The sequence below is a fragment of the Porites lutea genome, chromosome 8, assembly GCF_958299795.1.
Source record: "Porites lutea chromosome 8, jaPorLute2.1, whole genome shotgun sequence".
Taxonomy (NCBI): domain Eukaryota; kingdom Metazoa; phylum Cnidaria; class Anthozoa; order Scleractinia; family Poritidae; genus Porites; species Porites lutea.
In genome coordinates this window covers 25,040,162-25,063,901 of record NC_133208.1, presented here as the reverse complement: position 1 = coordinate 25,063,901, position 23,740 = coordinate 25,040,162, and the positions used below count along the sequence as shown (strand labels likewise).

The following is a 23,740-nucleotide window of genomic DNA, read 5'->3' as shown; positions in this document are numbered from 1 at the left end:
TGAGTCTGTTACGCACAATCGCAATTCAGGAAACTTTGTGCGAAATTAAGATCTCAAGTAAGATATATGAAATAGAAAAAGGTAAGCTAGCTAAGATAAGTTTATTTTTTAAAAACCAAATACTTACTTCGAAATCAGCGGCCCTTTCGTTCCTTTAGCCGATGTGGAAAAATCTGGGACTTTCCCTGCATTCCAAGAAACAAAAACTATTATTATAACAAATTCAAAACTGGATGCCGAATAGTGAAGACCGATTTTAAAATGTCCAATATAAATACCTTAATGTGTGCATTTTTTGTGTCGAGATAAGGAACCGACAACGAATAGTCCAAAACGAGTAATTCCGGAATAGGATAAAACAATGTTAGCAAAATCTTTCTTTGGAAAAGAGTCAATTCGCTAATATTAAGGACGCAAAAAGAACAAAAGTTTAAACTTTTTCGCTTTTTTTGGAAAGTAAAAAGAGCTAAGTAAACATCCTCTCATACAAACATTTTATTTAAAAAACGGAAATGAAGTTTGTTTGTCACATATTATGCAAATATTTACACACAGGACATCAAAGTGTGGTCAAACCAGGGCGGATAAAGGTTGGGCGCTGAAACGAGCGCGCCCGAGCAAAAAGGTGTGATGCAGTGGACTGGGACTCTGCTTAGAAATGTCGCTTGTTTTCGACTTCGGTCAGGGCTTGCGATGTGGTTTGTCCATTAGACACTGCCGCTGTCACTGAATTATGGCGGCTTGGTTTGTTTTCTTGCACTTCTGCCTCGTCCCTTTGTGCTGGTACGCTGTTTCCGAGAGGCAAATGTGTCTATTTCTTGCGGGAGGTTTAGCTGTAGTAGACAAACATCTGTTTCAAAGGGTTTCTCTTATTACTTCCATGACTCTACCACAAAATTATATTCTCGTTCTACCACTCGCCAATGTCGATGTTATTCCCAAACAAAAGCAACTAAGTACTGTCTAGAACACGAAGGAAAATCTCATCCATGTCATCCATGGCAAAACTAAAAAACAGCAGATCGTGTTTTATAACTAGATGACGTGTGTTTTATAAATGCGTGCAGCTCGTGCAAGGTGAAATTATGCTAATTCAATCACCATTATCCTTCTTTTAAATTTTGAAAAAAACATCTCATACGTCTTTCTGTTTCTTCGAAACTTCAAAATTAGTTTCCCCTTAGTTTTTACTGTTTACCTCACTTTGTTTTAGAGAGAAAAACGGAGAAAAAACCTTACAACTGACCTCAATAAATTTTGTTTACATGTGGTTGCCGGATTTGCGACGCATTGCGCGAATCGCCATGGCGCGTTGCACCCGAGAAGCAAAGTTTGAAGCAGTACAACGCCACTATATCAAAATATATCAATCTAATTTTTTGTTGTCTTATATAAAATTTATCCCCCTTTAGCATTTGTAAAAATTGAGGTTAAGAAGTGTTAAGCTTCACTGAAGCTTTTGCAAACGAAACGGCGAAAGACGATCAGGTGATATTTAGTGGAAGGAGGAGGTATTCAACACTTTCAAATTAAACTCAAATTTTGGCATTATACGACCAACAAGTTTGACTTATAGGCATACAGACACAAATATAAGAAACTGTTTATTGATATTGTTATGAAACGAATTTATCTATTGAACACTGTAGCCTGAAATTACAGAAAGAAAATAGGATTTCCGGTTTGCAAAAAGGAAAATTTCGCCGGCCTTCAAGCGCACCGGAAGGGCGGAAAGAGCGCTCGTGCCAGTCCTACTCCGCATCACACATTAAATGAAGAGCGGAGCGCCCGTTTCACCGCCCAACATTTAACCGCCCTGGGTCAAACCATTGGAGACACACTCGCCTACGTCTTACGCTTGTCACATTTTTGTTCTGAATTACTACGTGCATTTTGACGTCGTCCGCGCCTGTAAGCAAAGGCGTTTTTGAGGAACGGACGGCAACCGGAAGTGGACTTTTTGCATTCCTGGCCAGTAATTTTATCCAGATTTCCGGACAAATCGTCTCTGTGAAGACTCTTAGCGATACACATTGTTAACGTCAAGGCATCACTTCCGGTTGTCTTGCGTAGCTCAAAATGCAAGATCCCTATTCCATTCCATTAGGCAGGGTTGAAAACGAACATACTCTTTATTCCGACTTTCAGGTAATTTTTCCGTACAAGACTCCTGATAACATGAGGTCCTTTCCGAGATCTTCCGACGACACAAAACCGATCCGAACTAGAAAATGAATGAATGATCCGATTACATTCCATGATCTCTCCAACGCTTATTTACATCAAGTGTTATCGAGCTATCGACCAGTCCTAGCTATCTCCCTTACAAAAGGCAAGATCACCCAGAGCCAAATACCGTTCTTTCAAACTTCATCGCGATTAGTTCAATTTCAGAAGAAATATATTCCAATGATTGCATGTAATATTGTTTCAAACCCATAGATTATCGCTTTTATTGGAATTTTCTCGTTTGAATCAAATAGCATGCACGTTTCGGGAGTACTTAAACTTAAGGAAGTATTGACTTTAAAATATAGTGGCTCAAATATGTTTGATCCTTCTTTTATTCCTCGGTTCTATATAGGTATCTGGATATCAGAAAGAATATACTCCTGGTGTTGGCTACTTTATGTGTAATGTATGTGAAACGCAATTGAAAGCAACTAAACGGATATAGAATAAACGGGAATGTAACCGAAGTCACGCGTATTAGTGTCCAACCGCTTTATTTTATAAATCACACTCCTACGGTACTGTACAACCAAAAATACAAAGAATACGAAATTACGAAAAATGTAGAAATCAGTACAAAATAACAAATACATCAAAGAAAACGGAAAAGCGTACAAATGGCGTATGACTAAAATTTACCTTAACGGTTTCTTGACTTAACGTTAAAAGGAATGAGCTGTTCTTGACCGATAAAAACTGTAAAAAACACTGAGCGACAAGACTAAGTTTATACCAAAAAACTTGACAGATTACGTAACATTACGCAACGATGGTGACACCAAAAAGAAAGTAAACAATATAACAAAAAAAAAACTATAGACAATTACAACTAATTGCAAGTAGACGCGAACAAAAAAAACAAAGAAAACCCTAAGTTCTAGAAGTTTCGCTTTAACACACCGGCCTCGAAAGGCAGACGGGCATTCAAGCCTTGCCTTTCTTAAGAAAACTAAGCGAAACTAGTAAACGAAACTTATTTAGAATATTCAAAAACCTTATCTACAATTAACATCTTAATTGCTTTACACAGTTCGCAACGTATTTATGAGCTAAGTGATCACTGCAATCAGGGACTTCCTTTCCAGCAACTGGCTCCTTTTTGTCCAAAACCTCGAAGAGGTCTGTCTGTCCTTACAAGTTACATTGTGTCAACAGCTGGGATTAATTATCGGCAGCTTCCAGCAGCAAGCATATCTTTCTAATATCTCGCTTCAAAATTGCTCTGGCGGTTCTAACTGTAGCTTGTCGCACTGCATCATAGCGATCCGGTGTAACTTCTTCAACAACACCCATTGGCCACTGTCCACGCGGACTGTGCTCATCAGCTATGAGAACCAAATCTCCAACAGCTACATTCCGGCGCGGGCGAATCCACTTCTGCTTTTCTTGAAGAGATAACAAGTATTCATCTACCCATCTTCTCCAAAAGATATTACTCAGGTATTGTGCTTGTCTCCAGCATTTTTGTACTTGTCTGTGGACGCAGTGGAGAAGTTACCAGGGGCAACACATGCATTACGGTGAGACAACAAAAGATGATTCGGCGTTAACGGTTCCAAGTCATTTGGATCTTCGCTTAATCTTGTGAGTGGGCGGTCGTTCAGGATTTTCTCTACCTCGGCCATAACAGTGAGAAGGGTCTCGTCATTGACTATTTGGTTTCCCAGGAGAGCCCGCAGTATCTTGCGAACAGAGCGAATCATTCTCTCCCAGACCCCTCCTTGGTGACTTGCTTGAGGGTGGTTGAAGTACCATTGAGTACTGCGCTTGCGTAAACTCTCTGTGATGCGTGATTGATTCCTCATTTTAAGAGCTTTCTTCAACTCACATTCTGCTCCTTTAAAGTTGGTACCATTATCGCTGTAAACTTCTGTTGGTGCACCGCGCCTACTGACAAATCTTGAAAACGCCATCAGAAACGAGTCAGTCGTCAAATCTTGAGAGACCTCAATATGCACTGCTCGCATTGTTAGGCAGGTGAAAATGCACCCATATCGTTTAACTCGACTTCTCTTCAACTTGACTGGCATTGGTCCGAAGTAGTCAATTCCAACTGCGGTGAACGGTGCATCTCCTGGCGTGACGCGAGCCATAGGTAGCGGAGCCATAATCTGTGCTTCCGGCCTTGAGTTCCATCTTCTACACTTGATACACTTGCTGACCACTCGTCTGACGGCTGAACCACCTTTCAAAATCCAAAATTTCCTTCTAATTGCAGCAAGAACTTGACTTGATCCTACATGGCCTATCTGATGATAATGGCGAATAATCATGTCAGTTACGTGATGCTTGGTTGGTAGAACTATTGGATGCTTCATGAAACAATCGATAGCCTCTGCATTATTAAGACGACCACCAACTCTGATTAACCCATTATCAGCTATTGGATTGAGTTTGCGCAGTGGGCTGACGTACGAACCGTCACTAAGGCGTTTCCCCGACACTCTAGAGATACTACGGCGTTGCTGAGCTTCAGACATCAGTGCATTCAACTCCCTCGGAAAGAACAGGCTTTGCACGTACTTAATGACCTCCACTTCAGCGTTTTGGATTTCGCGGACGGATAATTCTCCTCTTTTGACGTCTTCTTTTGCAATCTTCCCTGTGCGATACAGCAAGTAATTCTTGAAGCGGCTCAGCCAAGCTAGAGCCTTTTTCAAACCATACCACGAAGAGTAGTGATAAACCAACGAGTCAAACCCTTGATCTTGCATAACAGCATGCGCCTGGACTTTCTTCGATCTTTTGACGTTCTGGTCATTTTCATCAATCTCAGGAAGCTGGGTTGGCTGATTTGGCCACTGGCTTTCGTCCTTCAACAAAAATCTTGGTCCCTCAAGCCAAATCTTCAGTTTGGTACGTTCATGAGAATTAAACCCACGAGACGCGTAATCTGCTGGGTTCAGATCAGAGCTAACATGACGCCACTGAGACGGGGTAGAGATATCGTGGATCGTTGCCAGCCGGTTGGAGACGAGTGTCTGGAATCTTGTGTGACTGTTGTTGATATACTGCAAGACAATGGTAGAGTCAGTCCAAAACGTCACTTCATGTATAGGCAAAGTGAGTTCTTCCTTGATCTGCTTGTGAAGCTTTACAGCGACTGTGGCAGCCGTTAACTCCAGTCGTGGTACTGTCACAGTCTTCAGTGGAGCAACTCTTGCCTTTCCCAGTAAGATGCTACAGGCGATGTTACCAAGCGCATCAGTTAAGCGCAGGTATGAGACAGCCCCATATCCCTCTTCCGAGGCATCTGAGAAATGATGCAGCTGGACGGAACTGAGCTCGCCAAAATATCTCGGTTTCACACAACGTGGTATGGCTACTTCGGTAAGACCAATGATGCCCCTTGTCCAGTCTTGCCACTGCAGAAGGTCGTCTTCTTGGACTATGTCATCCCAACCAAGCTCGTCTTTGCATAACTTCTGAAGCAGTCGCTTAGCTGGAAGTATAACTGGAGCAGCTAGGCCAAGAGGATCATATAGAGATGAGGTGACAGAAAGAATCTCTCTCCTTGTGTTGGCTGTAATATTCGGAATGGTCCTAAACCCAAAGGTGTCTTCTTCCGTGTCCCACTGCATGCCAAGGGCGCGATCTAACGGTAAATCTTCTAAGTCTAGGTTAAGGTTCTTCACTGACGGTGCTAGGTCTTCCTTAGCGACTGAGGACAAGATTTCTCGACGATTACTGATCCACTTTGTTAAGCGGAAGCCTCCCCTACCCAACAATTCTGGCAGCTGCTCAACTAATCGTACCGCCTCTTCAGTTGTTGCGACCGATTTAACACAGTCATCAACGTAGAAGTTCCTATTAACCGTATCGATGGTTTCCACATCGAAGTCCGTCTTGTTGTCTTCTGCGGTTTTCTTTAATGCAAAACTTGCACAGCTAGGAGATGATTTAGCTCCAAAGAGGTGAACAAGCATCTCATGGTCTTCTGCTTCTTTAGAAAGATCGCCACCAGGCCACCACAAAAATGACAGAGCGCAAGTGTCTTGAGGAGACACTCTCACTTGATGGAACATCTTCTCTATGTCGGCCGTAAGACCTATTTGCTCTTGACGAAAACGAAGTAGTACTCCGACGAGATTATTGGTTAAATCTGGCCCTTGAAGCAGCTGTTCGTTGAGTGACGTATTGCGAAATTTAGCGGCGCAATCGAACACAACTCTGGTCTTCTCAGGTTTCTGCGGGTGTATCACAGGATGGTGGGGAAGATACCAGACTGAACGTGGCACTTGATGTAGAGATACTTTCCTCGCGTGACCTTGTGCAATATAATCTTCAACAGCATCCTTGTACTTCTCTTGGAGAACTTTGTTCTTTACCAAACGTCTTTTCAGAAGATTTAGTCTTTTTTCGGCTATAGGTCTGTTATTCGGTAGGCACGGATTATCATACTTCCAAGGAAGGGAGAGCTGATAATGGCCATCGACCATCTGAACGGTTCGTTCCATTATTGCCAGGGCTCTTCTATCTTCAATCGACATCATTTCTTTAGATGACGCAGACGATTCGCCGAACTCCGCGTTGTACATTCGCTCAATTTGTGCTGACAGCGTTTCTTGACCTCCACTTAAGAAACTGACGGTCGCTTCAGGGTTGCTTGAACCGCCAACTGGTCCGATAAGTGTCCAACCAAGCAATGTCCGTGCAGCGCAAGGCTGTTTACGGCGACCACGGCGCTCTTCAAAGACCCAGTGCGCCTCGGGAACATCATTGCCGATTAAGATGGATACCTCTTTATCGAGCTTAGGTATACTTATACCCTGCAGATGCGGCCAATCGCGGATATCTTCGGTGCTGGGTACGCTTTCCTTTGAGACAGGTAACTTGTCAACAGTCCACACACGATCTAGTTGTATGCATTCATCTGACGACAATGCTCTCACAGTAAGACTAACTTCTTCTCCGGACCGTTTGGTTCTCTCGGCATTAATGGTAGTTAAAGAAAATGACGTTGGAGAACCTCTTACTCCTAACTCATCCAGAAGGCGTCGTAGACACAAGGTGGTGTCAGAACCATCATCAATGAAAGCATATGTCTCCACTTCTCGTCCACCTTTAGCAGAGACTCGGACGGGCAAAATCCTCAAACTAATTCTGTTTTTTCCGGCATTTGTCGCATAATCCGCCCCGGCCTCGATGTGGTGTGGACTTGCTTCAGCCAAATCTTCACGAGTCGCTGTTGGCCCGGTAACAGGATCTTCAGAATCACCTCGCGTTCTTGAAGTCTCATTTGAAGCTATGGGAGCGCTCAATGAATTAGGTGGGTGCAGCAAGGAATGGTGGCTTTCTCTACAGCCACTCAGCAAGCAAGCATCAAGACTCCTACATCGTCTAGCGATGTGATTAGGCTTCAAACAATTTTCACACAGATTTTGTTCCCTAACAAAGTCCTTCCTTTGAATATATCGTTTGTCCCGGAACTCAAAACACTTCTCCAATTCATGTCTTCCATCGCAAAACTTGCATTTGACTTGACCATCCTTTGCTGACCTCTGATTTGAGCGTTTGCTGTTGGCTGTATAGGCTTGATTACTAACATCCTTCTCAACTTGAGTCAAAGCAAGCACAGTACCATCACCATCAGCTGCTTTTCTTGGTTGTTTTGTGACTCTTGACTCTCCAAGTTTGAATCCAACTAACTTCCCGAACTCAGTGTTTGCTATCAGAGCCCTTTTGTCGAGAAAGTCTGCCAAATGAGAGAAGGTTGGCTCAGAACCCATTTCCAAAATCTTCCCCGACTCATCCGCCCATTTTGCCTGCATGTGCACAGGAAGACGCATAACGATCTTCTTCAGAGTGTCCAAAGAGTTTATATCGGCTTGATAGCTTAATTCCGCAGAATTCAACAAACAGATTCGCATGTCCCTTGCGAGCTGTAAGAGTTTCTCTCCATCAGAAGATTTTAGCTGTGGTCCTTTGACAACTTTATCGATGAACGATCGGATGATGACATGACGTTGTCCAAAATTCTTTCTAAGAATTTCACGAGCAGCTTTGTATCCTTCAGGCCCTGGCAGAATTACACAGTTTTCAATTGCCTCCTTAGCTTTGCCAGTGCAATACTGGATCAGATAAGATAGCCTTACATTGTCATCTGTAATCGAAGATTCCACGTTTAGCTCAAAATTCTTAATAAATCTGGGGTATCTTGAAGGATCGCCATCAAAGTACAAGAATTCCCGCTTTGGCATGTCCAACTTCTCAAGTTCAAGAACAACTTTATTGATAGACATCTGCTGTTGCTCCATAATCCTTTGAAATTTAACCGTTGTTTCGTCAGTGCTATTTCCAGTAACATTCTTTGCTTCCGGTATGTCAGCTTTCACTTCCGGTAAAGCGTGCGGTTTGGTTTCCGGTAAAACGCATTTCTCAACATCCGGTTGACCAGGAACGGCGGAAAGTGACAATCCTTCCAAATATTTCCTCACGTTCTCGTGACCTCTAACTGATCCTTCGGAAGGAAAAACAGAGTCAAAATCAACCTGCTCCCCCAGTTTGGCTTCAATCTCAGCCTGCTCTGCGTCAATCCTAGCTAACATTAATTCGCTTCGAATGTTCAAACGTTCCTTCTCGGCTGACAAACGCGTGTTTTCTTCTTGTAGTCGTAACGCAATTTCACTTTCCTTTATCTCTTGTTCAGCCAGAAGCCTTTTCACTTTAAGCTGAGCCATTGTACACTTGACATTCCGTGCCGATAACTGACTTCCTCTTTTAGAACTCTTTTTCCTTGGGTGTAATTGACTTGGCGTCTTATCGCCGCCACTTGCATGATCTTGAGTCGCATTAGGTGTTTTCGTTTCCAACAAATCACTACGCGCACCCGCTCGGGAAACTGAAGGATTTGTATTCTGAGTTCCTTGAAAGGCACCCTATAATCGTACAACAGGCGTTTTGGAGCTCAAATCAAACCCAGAAATATTCGCAATCCCTTCACCGTAAACTCCTCGACTTATTGGGGTGTAAACATCGTTTAACCATTCCTTGTATTTGTTTTCAAACATCTGCATTCGATAAACACCCTTGGCGTAGTCATGAGTAATACGTTCTCTATCCTCTTGCTCCCCAGACAAATGATACCACTGCGCACAAGCCCGTTTAAGCTTCTCGAATATGCTCACCAGCGAAACTGTGCTTTTCAACAACTTCTTTAGAAGCAATTTGCTCCAAGAGAAGCGGATCTAATTCATTTATAATCCGCGTAATGTGTCCACGGTAGGCTATAATCGTCCGTCCCAAGCTGTCTCTTTCACCAACCGAAGACATCGTTAATGGTAATTTCAACTTGGAACTGCTTTGATCTGTCGCCAACCAGAGCGGCCAACTTTTACCAAAGTCGATCGTTAAGTACTATGTAACCGAAGTCACGCGTATTAGTGTCCAACCGCTTTATTTTATAAATCACACTCCTACGGTACTGTACAACCAAAAATACAAAGAATACGAAATTACGAAAAATGTAGAAATCAGTACAAAATAACAAATACATCAAAGAAAACGGAAAAGCGTACAAATGGCGTATGACTAAAATTTACCTTAACGGTTTCTTGACTTAACGTTAAAAGGAATGAGCTGTTCTTGACCGATAAAAACTGTAAAAAACACTGAGCGACAAGACTAAGTTTATACCAAAAAACTTGACAGATTACGTAACATTACGCAACGATGGTGACACCAAAAAGAAAGTAAACAATATAACAAAAAAAAAACTATAGACAATTACAACTAATTGCAAGTAGACGCGACCAAAAAAAACAAAGAAAACCCTAAGTTCTAGAAGTTTCGCTTTAACAGGGAATGACGATTGCGAACCGTATTAATACATATTAAGAAACTGACTTCGTGTTACCTTAGCAAGAGGAAGAGGACGTAGACATAAGAAAGAGGAACGCGTGACCTTCGGTTTGTGTTTTGCATGCATGCATTAAAGTTATTGCAGTCCTAAACTGCAATTGCCTTTACAGGTTAGTTGAGTTTCATTTTAATCAAAATAAAAACCAGTGACGGTTTAAGACGGAAAGGATCGGAAAGGTGTCGGGGTCCTAAGTCAAGTAAGTGTTTCTATACCGTAGTGAACCCGCCGACGGCAAGTAATTCGTGGCAGTCTCCATATAGACTCCTTGATATGTTATCTCTTATACCTTGTATACCACTATATATCTTATGTTTACCCTAGTAATACTGTATACCCTGTATACCCCTATATATCCTGTGTACCCATTACTTGCCCCGCCGACCGGCACTTACCGTTGCCTTTGCGCCCAGCCTTGTTCTTAGGCCGTTTTTGGTTGTGTAGGAAAAGGTCTGGGAACGATGTTATTCCTCTGCATTTCTGAGTCGTCTCCAGTCGTCCCTTAAAATTTATACGCGGCTGCGATTCGGCCGCGGGAGACTGGCAAGGGAACTCAACGAATGGGACCGAGAAAGGAAAGTAGTCGTCTCCTCCCTTTTTCCATCCCAACCCCGCTACCCTCCCGCGCGCGTATCTCCTGCGCGCTTCCATCGTTAATATTTGAAAACTTCCCTACACCAGATTTTACATTCAGTTTTCCCATCATTCCCCCGCCTAACTATTTAAATGAAACTTTCAAAAATATAATACAAGCAAACGGAGCTGTTAAGTCTTGAATCTCCAAGAGTTTTCTTTACGTTTATTCCGCGATCGAACAGTCACAACATTTATTCTTAGCCTATTTTGTCGCTGTGTGAGTCATCCCGTCACAAAATGCATTGTTTCGAGATGCGGCCTGACTATAGAATAATCCAAGAGGGCGGCTATTTTGGGTCATCACGTTAAATTTACAACGTAGGACGTCATGCTGACAATTTTACTCTCTGAATGCCTAATTTTACTCAGCTTTTTTGCCCGCATTTTACCTATTTTCTAGTAGAAAAAAATAAAAACAAATATGACGGTGGAGTCCAAGATGGCAGCCATCGTAAGTCATGACAAATCAATCGACTTATGACGTCATCAAGGCTAGGGAGATATTTCGATTTCCAGATAACTTTCCAACTTACTAACTTTCCAACTTTCACTATCAATGCTTCGATATTCTTGAAATTATGAAGAGGAAGGGGTAATGGTGGGAGGGTGAGAAGAGGCAAAAGAATGGGCGACAATGACAACAAGCCCTGACAGAATAAGGTTAAAATTGTAGTCGGTCATGTTCTGATGTTGTTATGCGACTCATCACTAGAAAGTGAAAGTCACAGATGCAAAATCGTTCTTTTTTTCTGTATTTAGATGTGATCGTTTCAAACAATCCGCGAACTATTTCATGATACTCACAAATTTTATGATGCTATTTTTGTAATTACTGACAGCCGCAACATACTGTTTCCATTTGCTCAAAACAGTGGTTGTCATGAAGCTTTATAAAGAAGGTGTGGGAAGCCTTTGTGCATTATTCCTCATATAATAAGGAGGTACACACGTCTACTGCTCAAAGAATTTCCGAACAGGTAATCCATACCAAGACTTGTCTTCAGAATCCATAAAGTTTTTTAATCGTTTCAGTTCAGTATTTCAGAGTGACTCAAAGCAATTTTTCTTTCTTGTGCGGTGAGTTGTAATTTGACTTGTTTAATTTTTACAAGCTGTTGCTATGGTAATTGACTCTGAGCAAACAAATTTGCCTCAGCTGGGATAGTTGAAGTGTCCAGATTGGCCTCATTAAAATTGGAGTTGATCGAGTGCTTGGTGTTTTTTTTTTCAGCTTCAGGGGAAATCCTTCTAACCAAGAATGGCAGGAGGAACTCGTCACACGAACTTCTCTAACAACATAGAAGCCTATTACAAGAAAAAGGAAGAAGAGCAATTTTATGACTTTACCATCCGGGACAAAGATGACATGGAGGTTAAATCACACAAATTTATTCTTGCTTCTCAATGCGATTACTTCGCAGCTCTATTCCGCTTCCATTCAAATTGCCGTGAAAGTAAATTTGTTAATTTTTCAAATGATGAGATCAAGATTTGCATTGAATATTTGTATACTCAAAAAGTGAACCTCACGGAAAAGAATGTTGAAAATGTTCTGATGTTTGCCGACTACATCAATCTGACGGATGTGCGTGGCATTTGCATAGATTACATCATCAAGCACATTGATCAGTCGAATTTAGGCCACGTGATTAGGCTTGGTTACAAACTGCAAATAAAAGAGCTAATTGAAGCAGGCGTTAAAAACCTTGGGCCTCAAGATATCAATAGTCTGGATACCTTCTCCAAGGACATGATAAATGACGTTGTCCGTTTGCAGCAAGAGCAAGTCACGATTATGACACAGGTGCAATGGAAATTCAATCTGATAAAGCAGTGGCTGACAGCGCCGAACGATGAAATGGGCTTCGAAGCTCGTGGATCTTCAGTATACGGCACGAATAATTTACATAATTGGGGGCCCAAATTTGCAATTGACGGTAAAGTTTCGAATAACGACTGTTTCTACTTTCACTCCGACCTTGAGATGCACCCGTGGCTGGAAGTGAGATTTCCTTCTCCAGTCCTGATTTCGTCCGTGACCGTTATCAATCGTAAAAATGGCTGTTGGGCCAGACTAAGGAATGTAGAAGTCAGAGCTGGAATGACACCTGTGCCTGATGGGTTCACAGCACGTGACAGGGGATACCATAGCAACAAAAAACTTCAGGTTAACAATCAGTGTGGACACTTTGAAGGACCAGTAAGAGGATTTGTCAGCGAGGGACATACCATCGTTTTTGATAGGCCTACACTAGCGCAGTATGCTACTTTACAGATTTTAGATAAGGAATATCTTCAGATAAACGGACTGAAAATTAATGGAGGTGACTTGCTGAATCATAAGGATGATTGTTTTTGAAAAAGAAAGAAATAATCTAAAGGACAGGAGGACAGCTTTGTGTACTTTACGCACTTGCCTATTCTTATCTTCAATAATTCTAGTATGGGGTCGACATACGCTATACTCACCTTAGGCGCCTAGTCTTATTGCAAAACCGCGTTGTTAGAGTTATCAGCAAGAAGGGCTTTGACGCTTACACTGAGCCACTATTTAAGAATCTTATGATCCTTAAGTTAGAAGACATCTATTCTTTGCATCTCGCGAAATTTATGTTTTCTTTCAAAAATACCTCAAGTTCATGGTTATAACACGTGTAGTTCAAATAGATTTTATATTCCTTTCTGCCGTACCAACATGAGAAAGTTTTCTGTTTTCTATTAAGATGCTGTCTTCTTTAATAAGCTGATTGCTTTCATTTGTGATGCCCCCTTCTTACATTTGTTCCAATCCAGAGTTAAAAACTTTCTTCTTTCCTGTTACTGAATTCTTAACTTAAATTAGTCTTTGTTTAGTTTTTCGTTACTACATGTATTTTTAATGCATAATACTCCCCGAATTTTATTTTACTTATTTTTTGTGACTGGAGAGCCAAAGGCTTCTTAAGCCTTCTGGGCTCTCTTGCCAACTTACAATTCTTATATGTATTCTTGCATTGTAACTTACTTTGGCTAAATAAAACTGAACTGAGCTGAAGTGAAGGAGTACAGACTCACAGGGGCTCAAAATCATTGTCAGGAACAAAGATTTCCGGTTAATTGATCGTTAAAGTACAGACTCGTGACTTACGTCACAGAAAAGATTTTCTTTCTTTAATTTGTTTTGTCCAGTTTCGAGCTCTGACTATCTATTTAACATCTATTTTTTTTTTACTCAATTTACGTTTTTAGGTACTTAACACAATATACTTAGTGCACGTTTGGCTTAATTGGTCGTTAAAGTACAGACACGTTGCTTATGTCACAGAAATGCTTTTTTGCTTTAATTTTTTTTGTCCAGTTTCCAGCGCTGCATGATTATAGTGATTAGGGTTAAGCACTGACAATATTAATTAGGGTTAAGAACTGAAATTACTGATTAACGTTAAGCACTGACTTAAAACGGTTTGCTTTCAGTTAGGATTAGGCTTGCTTTAAGATACCTTCAAATTAAACCTATTCTCAGCAGTGAATCCTCAGTGGCGTAGTGTGGTATGGGTGGTGGACTGCATATTTTACGATTCGCGTTCGATTCTTACTCACCATACTGGGAAATTGTTTTTCCTTAAAAACTGAAGAGACTTTAACACTTTCATGAACATTTGCTTAGCAGAAATTTTGACAGACTTACTAGAAACATGAACCATTAGGAAGCAATAAAGAATACTATGCTGTGTAAGCTTCATACGGCGTCCAAGGGGGTTTAGGCCGATGGAGTCTCTGACTAACCTGTCCAACATGCATTCTCAGAAATTCAGGGCATTCCGTTGGGTCTCAGTAGAGAAACTAGACCACGAAAGTTTTCAAGCCCGGCTTCAGGACTGCCATCTTCCTCTCAGCATATATCCTATGCGCTTCCGTCGTTAATATTTAATAAAAGAGAGAGACAAGCGAGCGACCGACGCCAACTGGATGTGTACCTTTTTGCTTTCTTGTCCAGCCGTTTTGCCCATGTTTTCAGACAAATCGTCATAGGAGTAGGGACACTTCGCAGTACAAATTTGTTCGCGTTAAGGCATGGGGAAAAGGCCCTGCAGTCAGCCCTTCTGGGTTGACGTGCGTCCCTAACACGCCTGATGTAGGTTCTGCTAACCTATTTTCGGCTGTTTTACCTTTTGTTTGACCGGCTAAAAGGTCGCGGATGTATCGTCTCTTTCTGGGAGATGGGTTGACGTGTGTCGCTCCAAAACGCGTTTTCCTTAGCTCTCATAATGCGCGGAAAAATGTGATCTTGTTAAAAAGTCATTGCACTATCGACCTGTGGGAGACTGGCCCGGAACTTCGATGAAAGCTCTTCCTCCGTTAATATTTAATAAAAGAGAGAGACAAGCGAGGCGACTGGGACTGGTAATCATTCACATTCAGCGTTCCCATCAGTCCCCCTGCTAACTATTTAACTGAGGTGTTCAAAAACACAAGCAAATGGAGCTGTTAGTCTTGAATCTCCAAGAGTTTGCTTGGCGTTTATTCCTCGGACAAACAGTCACAACATTTGTTCTCAGGATGTTTTGAGCCCATATTGTTGTTGTGCGTGCGTTCATGCCCGCACAAAAAAATGGCGGTTATTTTGAGTCATCGTGTTAATTTTGCGACGTATGACTTTCGTCTCGGATGTCGTTCGTCATTAAATGGAAATATGGGCAAGGATGTACCAAATGACCACTTAATTTAACAAAGTTTTCATTTTTTTGCAAAATATTGAGTTTGTTTCCGTTGAAAACGCTTTTCACCGGAGTAAATTTTGCTGACGAACGGTTTTACCTGTTTAAGTTCTTAAACACCTCTAACGTTTTTATTAAACTTACAAAACGGTTAGTAAATCAACAGCGCATTGGTACTTATACGTTGTATGCTTCCAGTGAAATAAAACTAGCAACCCTAGCTTTGAATTCAGTTTTGGAACCAAGGACCAACGTTACAAAATAGAAGCACCGGATCCTAATAGAGGATCAAATCAGCTATAAATTAAGATATCTGAACAACGGAAAGAAGCAAGGCTGATTTCAAAGTTGCAATACTTTGCTTAATTTTTCTTGTTTGACCACTGTGGAGGCTTGTCCTTAGTGGTCCCCTCCCCATCATTCATACGCGATCGCGAATCGGCCGCGGGAGATTGGCACTGGATCTCGACAAAATATCATTGCCAAAGGTCATTGTCTAATTGATTAGGTCATCGTCTTCCCGCTTCTTCCTCCCCAGCTCTCATGCGCGTATTTCCTGCGCGATTCTCTCTTTAATAATTAAACTCTCTCAGAGGGAGCTGGGGAGAGACTGGTGAGATGACTGGGGACGGATCCCGGAGGAATCAGTACTAGTCCCTACATCCAGCGTTCCATCCCAACATTCCACCTGTTAACCAAAGAGAATGAGCTGATTCGGCTCTTGCTGCTAATTATTTCAGTGAGGCGGAGGGGAACACTAACGACAAGTCCTGACAGAATCAGGTTAAAATATTGTAGCTGGTCATGTTTTGCTGTTATTATGCGACTCATTACTGGAAACTGAAAGTCACATCGTCCTACCGACGAACAGTTATGGCGTTTAGATTTTCTATTTTTTAAACTTTCAGATATTTCGAGCAACACCAGTTTGCCGTCTGTCCTCTCTAAATAACTAACATTGTTCACTAAGTAGCCTCCTCTCTTGAAAACAAAGTTATTTGATTAGCGCTTTAGCTCAGAAAACAGCTAACCTAAACTATTTATAACAGAACTCTAGTCAGAGGCGTAAAATTCTAATGGAAATAAGCTTACAAATTACACAAAGACGCTGTAGTGATTGATAGGCCGGCTCCTTTCTAAAAAAACCAGAATGACATACCTGGAAAGACTTTAGAATTTGCTGACATTCTAAAGATCTCAAGTCCGTTTCATAACTGAACCGGGTTCATAATGCTGTAAGAGGACCAACTCAGATAAATCCCTACTTCTAAATTCTAGTGAGCACCCACCCATTCAATGGTGCCAGTTTACGTTTGAAAAAAAAAAAAAAAAACCATCAGACCTAGCAGGTATGACAGGGCAGGACAGAGGATTGGAAAACGCCTGATTCAAAACGGAAGAATTCAATCTCATACATCGCCCGAGTTGTTAAGTCGTATCAGTCACTAATGGAAGGTCTTTCAATATATGAAAATTCAGCACGATAGCGAGTCTTAGAGGACACAATCATGTTTATTCATTTTCTTTGTTTGTGTCCTCTAAGACTCGCCATCATGCTGAATTGATTTAGAACTTTCCGCTAGAGCATCGCGGTGGTGAATGATCTTAGGCAAATAAAAAGCAAATTAAAAGAATACCATAAGTATCGTATTGACGCAAAGCTGAGGCACCCAACGACGATTTTCTGTAAAATATCTGTTCGAAGAAGAGTGCCTACAGACTGTAGAATTTTCTATTATTTGAGGATAGACAAAAATTTCTAGAAGACCGTTCCCGAGTTCATGTACAATTTTTGAAGCTTATGTAAAACATTCCCTACGATTTTCTGAATTAAGTTTAGTTTTTCACATTTCCCTCCCTAGGTTAGGCTGTTTTTCGTAGAAAAAAGGAAACCTAAAATTGTGATGACCGAGCAGATATAGGATATAGAATGTATTTCTAGAGATCTAAAAGCATTCTGGATTGCCTAAAAAGTGTTTTCAATGTAATTAGGAGGAAACCGTCGTTGGGTGCCCCTCGCGAAGAGCACTTAATTCCAGAGAACACTTGCCTCCCTTTACTTAGCTTAGATATCTATGTGGCATTTCATCACGTTCGTCAAGATCAGTACCTCTACAAAATATATCAAACCAAAGTAATACTTGTGTTCATGTAAGACATGTAGGTGATTGAGCTTATTTGAAACAAGCGTAGGCACACGATTAACGAGTAGCAGAAGTCACGTTGAACGAAAGAAGTCCTGACTAATATAGTACACGTAGGTTCAGAAGGTCTATACAACTTTGACGCGGGAGTTCTCTTTGAGGACGGCTAACTGGTCCTGCCTACCCCTTCTCCTTGTTCTCCGCGCTCAGCTCATGCTTCACCTTCGCCTGTAACGTATCAAAATGGCGACTGCTTTAAAAGTACAATTATCACCTGTTCTCTTTGCGGGTCTCAGACAAGACTACTTCATTGAGATCCTGGGTGTCAACTTAAACGACGTGTTTCCTCTCAGTTTACAAGTTCTTTGTTTCCGTTGCACCTTCGCCATCTTTCAAACTGCTCCTATCAAATGCACCTGCAAATAGAAAAAATAATCATCACGGTTCCCTTTCGAATGTATTCTCATTCTTTGCACGATTTATTTTAGACATCGATCAACATGCTTCTGTTGCTCGTTGTGCTAAATGTTTTACCTATAATAGGTCTAACACAGATTTTTTCAAAGTCAAACAAATAGCAAACTTTTCACTTTGAGGAAATTATTTATATGCTAAAATTTCAGTAACGTCATATTGGAATAGTCGACTTTTTTTCTTTCATCAGGTACAACCTTAACAAGACATTTGTTTGGCAGCCACTTACTTCTCTTCTCTATGAGTTAAATTGTTTTCGTATGCTGTTTGTAATCTCAACTCAGTATCGTTTTCTACATTTTTATTTTAGTTAGTTATTTTAGATCCGAGCATTCCTGCTTTGCGAAATATATTTCATGAAAATCGGAAAATAAAATTCGGCCTTCTCTCCAGTTGCCTCATTTTCATGAACAGGGTTGGAAAAACAATAAAACAAAACTCAGTATACCTCTCTTAATAATGTTTTTTAAAATAATGTGTTGTCACGAACATTAATTTCACATATTTTGACTAAAAACAGCTAGAAAAACGTAAAAATTACATCAAATACAAACCTTTGAATGTTACATCATCTCCAATCAGGATAAAGGGTGCCCACTGCATGACGTCAGAAAAGCGATTCTCTCTCATCGATTTCATGGCCTGGTGAAGAGATTCACTGGCGCTTTCACCACGAACAAGGTGCTCGTAAAAACGATTCATGAACCACATGGTTGCTTTGTCCTCTACAGCCCACAGTGCCGCCAACACGGCGCGTGCACCCGATGCTAGAAATGCTCGAGCGATTCCAACAATTCCCTCAGCCCTTATCTGACCACTTGCGCTATGACAGCAGCTAAGGACAACCAGCTTGGCTGTTAGTCGAACTTGTGAAATTTCAGCCATCGTCAATAAGTAGTCTTCTTCGTGTGGAGTTCCGCAGGAGCTTATAGGGGAGAGAGCTATTTCTCCACGTTCAGCATAACCATGAGCAGCGAAGTGAATGAGACTTACTGAATGCATGCTTTCCAAGACTGCCCGCTTATTTGCATTCCTTCCAAGCAACGGTTGAACACCGAGCAGTCGCCCAATCATCTCTGCTTCTTCTCTCGCCCAAGGCAGTGAGTTTAACTGTAGAAGGTTTCCTTGGTAGTATACATCACTAACGTATGGCTCTCCTACGATCAGTGCACCGGTTTTACTATGGTAGTCCGCTGGACTGAGCTGAATCAACTTAAGAGTCGTCAAGGAAGGGACAATACGAATCTTGAAAGTATCCGATAAATACTTTCCATCATCATCCTTTAAAGCAGCAAAAGGAATTGGATACAACAAGTTATCCGGTATAACAATGATTTCTGATTCTTGGAGTAAGTCAGCTACAGGAGCGACTATCATTTTGTAACCATCATCAAGGGTTAAAGGTTTAGAGTCATGATTTTCGTCTTCCTCTTCTTCAATAAGACGCAAAGATTCGAAGCTGCTACTCTGAGATAGTTTCCATGATGGCGGGGAACTTACACATGAAAACAATGATCGATCTTCGCATTGGTCTTGACTTAAATCAAGAGAGCCACCAAATGTCTGATTTCCAAACACTTTATCTGCACTTTCTTTGAGTCTCGTTTGTCGAAAAAATATTGTTTTGTTTGGCTTGAGGATCCAAAAGTACATATCATCACCGAAGCAGAAAACATAAAGACAAGAACTAAGTGCATTTTTGTTCATGATGTTCTCAATACCAATCCATGACTGTGGGTTGACTGATATCCCTTTTTCCACAGAGTACCTATCTGACAGTACATCTGTCAGTGCTCTGGACCGTCCAAGCTCGGCAACGTAAAGGGCTTCATAATAACTGCCTTTAGTAATCAACAACATACAAAGATGACGGTAAGGGGACACATGCTTATCAAAAAAAGAAATTTTAAATTTATCTTTCACCCTTAAAAAATCATGCATTTCTTCGCACTTCTGAATGCTTTCATACAGATTTCGCCGTAGTTCATTTATGCTTCCTCCTGCCACTAACGCGTTATGAGCAATGGCAAGGTGGCTGTTAAACTGCATTTCAATGTGCCCTATTTCGTAACTTATCTCAAGTGCTTTATTAGCATATTCTTGACTCTTCGCATTAAGGTGAAGTTCTCGATAAAGTTTTGCCAGATTTAAGTATAAAGCTGCGACACCAGCTTTGTCTCCGATTTCTTCTTTGATCGTGAGTGCTTTTAGAAAGTATTCTTCAGCCTTGGAGTATTGACCAACAGATAGAAACACAGTTCCTAGACTTCCGTAACCTGAAGCTTCTCCGTTTTTGTCACCGATTTCTTTATCGATAACTAATGCTTTTTGAAGGTATTCTTCAGCCTTGGAAAACTGACCAACAGATAGGAAAACATTTCCTAGACGTCCGTAGCCTGAAGCTTCTCCCTTCTTGGCACCGATTTCTTTGCTGATAACTAGTACTTTCTGAAGGTATTCTTTAGCCTTGGTATATTGACCGACAGATTCAAACACACTTCCTAGTTTTCCGTAAGCAGATGCTTCTCCTTGTTTGTAACCGATTTCCTTCATGAGCACTAGTGCTTTTTGATGGTATTCTTCAGCCTTGGTATATTGACCAACAGATTCAAACACAGTTCCTAGATTTCCGTAATCTGATGCTTCTCCTTCTTTGTCACCGATTTCTTTGCTGATCACTAGTGCTTTTTGAAAGCAATCTTCAGCCTTGGTATATTGACCACAACAATAGAACACAGTTCCTAGATTTCCGTAAGCAGATGCTTCTCCTTTTTTGTCACCGATTTCTTTCACGATCACTAGTGCTTTTTGATGGTATTCTTCAGCCTTGGTATATTGACCAAAAGATTGAAACACAGTTCCTAGATTTCCGTAATCTGATGCTTCTCCTTGTTTGTCGCCTATTTCTTTCCTGATTACAAGTGCTTTCTGAAAGTATTCTTTAGCCTTGGTATATTGACCAACTGCAAGAAACATAGTTCCTAGATTTCCGTAATCTGACGCTTCTCCATTTTTGTCACCAATTTCTTTCATGATCACTAGTGCTTTCTGAAGGTATTCTTCAGCTTTGGTATATTGACAAACAGATTTGAATACAGTTCCTAGATTAAGGTAGTCTACTGCTTCTCCTCTTTTGTCACCGATTTCTTTCCTGATCACTAGTGCTTTTTGAAGGTATTCTTCGGCCTTGGTATACTGACCAACAAATTGTAACCCAATTCCTATGTTTCCGTAAGCATATGCTTCTTTTTCTTTGTCACCGCTTTCTTTGCTGATTACTAGTGCTTTTTGAAGGTATTCTTCAGCCTTGGTATATTGACCAACAGATCTAAACACAACACCTAGATTTCCGTAATCTGATGCTTCTCCTCGTTTGTCACCGATTTCTTTCCTGATCGCTAGTGCTTTCTGAAGGTATTCTTCAGCCATAGTATATTGACCAACAGATTGAAACACACTCCCTAGATTTCCGTAAGCAGTTGCTTCTCCTTTTTTGTCACCTATTTCTTTCTTCATCACCAGTGCTTTTTGAAAGCATTCTTCAGCCTTGGTATATTCAGCAACTGAAAAAAACACAGTTCCTAGATTTCCGTAATCTGATGCTTCTCCTTCTTTGTCGCCGATTTCTTTCCTGATCACTAGCGCTTTTTGAAAGTATTCTTTAGCGTTGGTATATTGACCAACAGATTGAAACAAAGTTCCTAGATTGCCGTACAGTAATCCAACTCTGCGATTATCGTGTTCAGTCTCAATCATGATGCTCACTACCTTCTCGAAGGACTGTTTTGCTTCCTCGTATTTGCTTCTTTGATGGTAGATGTTGGCTAGTTTAAGTAATATCATCCCTTCTGCTTTTTTGTTACCACTATTGTGTAGTATCACTTGAACCTTTTTACCATATTCTATTGCACGGGTGTGATCGCCCATAAGAGTATAGCCATCAAGAAGTTTATGGTATATATACTTGTAGATAACAGGTGTTGTAAGTTCTATGATTGTCTCTAGGGCTTTACCGTTAAGGATTATCAAACATTCGTTAAAGATGTCCACCGCTTTTATAATACGTCCAGTGTTCAAAAGGAAAGTTGCAATGACTATCCCAATATGAATGGTCCATAGAATCTTCGAGAAATTGCCCATGACGCATTTTTCTTAACCTTGAGAAAAAACATTTTAAGAGTAAGAAAGTGGAAACAAGAATGATTCTTAACGTCCTTTTAACTGAACGGTTAAACTTCTTAGGCAAGATAATCAAGCTTTCATTTCTTTGGCCTATTCTATACTTCTTGAATTGCAAATGCAGAATATCTAAATTAATAATATACATGAAAAAAATTCCCGATTGTGATTGGCTAAGAGAAATGCTGTTTTTACTGAGGTAACACGATGCAGAAAAAAGGTAATTTAGAGCAGAAAAAGGTAACAAACGTGACATTTTGATTGGTTAATAAACAAAGGAACTCACTGAGAGCCAATCAAATGCGCCATCTAAATGGTGCAAAATTTGGATCCGCTCCGGGTCAATTTCGAACAAAATCAGCAATGGTTGGCGTTTGCAGCACATCTACTTTTGCGACCGAAACAATTGAAAGGAGCAGAAAAACTGCTCTAAAAACGAAAACACTGCGAAAAGCAAGAACGAGAAGTCCAAAGACTACTGCAAAGCTGATTTAAGACAACGTGTATTGTTTTTTATAACAATATTTCGGCTGGCCATACCAGCCTTCTTCAGGTCTACAGATGCTACTGAACTTATGTAGCAATCACAATATTATATAGAAAAGCACTGGTTTTTGGCTCCTGTTTGGAAGAATTGGTGCGTAGATAAGGAAATTACTGATGAAATAGAAAATTATGAGCCGGCTGAGCTTAACACTTTGCTCGAGCATTTCTACGCCGAAATAAACAATAAAAAAGGTGAAGATTGTGAACCAGAAAGCCTTAAAGTAATCATGGCATCGCTTGATAGACACTTAAAGAATAAAGGCTGCACCCTGTCCATTGTACGTGACCGGGAATTTAGTTCGTCCAAAGAGGTGTTTCGCTTGGCTGGCCGTACTAAGCGCCCAAACAAAGCTCGGCAAGTATCAAAGGAGGAAAAAGATATTCTCTGGAAGAGCGAAAAACTCGGAAGTAAAAACCCAGAATGTTTAATTCAAACAGATTAAACAATTCCATAAACTCTTTAGCCCGTTTCTGCAGCTTGCAAACTTTAAAAACATCGAGTAAAATGTTGTTTTGACTGCATGTGTGATGATATTTGCAGCATTGGAATAATATATTTTTGCCCGTAGTTTACGCGTGCTGACTCCCTATCAAAGTGATTTTAAAGATATCTCGCAATTTCTTCATGAATATTATTAATAAGTAATAACAATCACATGATTTTTCTCGTGCAATTTGGAATAAATAAGCACTCGTAAATTTTTTCAAAGACCAGAAATTGCATTTTGAAAAATTTACTCGTGCTTATTTATTCCAAATTGCACGAGAAAAATCATGTGATTACCTGTACAAATAGTTTTGCAGAGTAGATTGTAACCTACGGTTTACCATCATATAACGTACTGTTAAAAATTCGACAATTTTCAAAGCTTGTTACTGAAATAGTTTTATTTATACCCAGGTTCTTTCTCACTCCTGACTCTTTCCCCACTCAGTTTGATTTCTTTACTCACTTTGTCTTACTTTTGTTTCTA

The 23,740-nt window shown here is 40.7% G+C and overlaps 3 protein-coding genes and 1 pseudogene across 3 annotated transcripts in view; 1 reads left to right on the top strand and 3 right to left on the bottom strand.

Annotated features, from left to right (window-relative positions):
- Positions 1–13,604, top strand: part of LOC140946783 (uncharacterized) — a 130,396-nt gene extending 116,792 nt beyond the window's left edge. The window contains exon 2 of the mRNA XM_073395894.1: positions 13,113–13,604. The gene's annotated coding sequence lies outside the window, so the exon portion shown is untranslated. The remainder of the gene's footprint in view (positions 1–13,112) is intronic.
- Positions 1–23,740, bottom strand: part of LOC140945410 (uncharacterized) — a 122,289-nt pseudogene that overhangs the window by 74,867 nt on the left and 23,682 nt on the right.
- LOC140946657 (uncharacterized) lies at positions 3,669–8,912 on the bottom strand. Its single transcript, XM_073395766.1, has one exon. The coding sequence runs from the start codon at positions 8,910–8,912 to the stop codon at positions 3,669–3,671; it is 5,244 nt and encodes a 1,747-aa protein (XP_073251867.1).
- LOC140946785 (tetratricopeptide repeat protein 28-like) lies at positions 17,352–19,418 on the bottom strand. The gene is made up of 2 exons (XM_073395896.1): positions 18,596–19,418; positions 17,352–17,795 (listed from the first exon to the last, which is right to left on the bottom strand). The coding sequence occupies exons 1-2, from the start codon at positions 19,416–19,418 to the stop codon at positions 17,779–17,781; spliced, it is 840 nt and encodes a 279-aa protein (XP_073251997.1). The 3' UTR covers positions 17,352–17,778.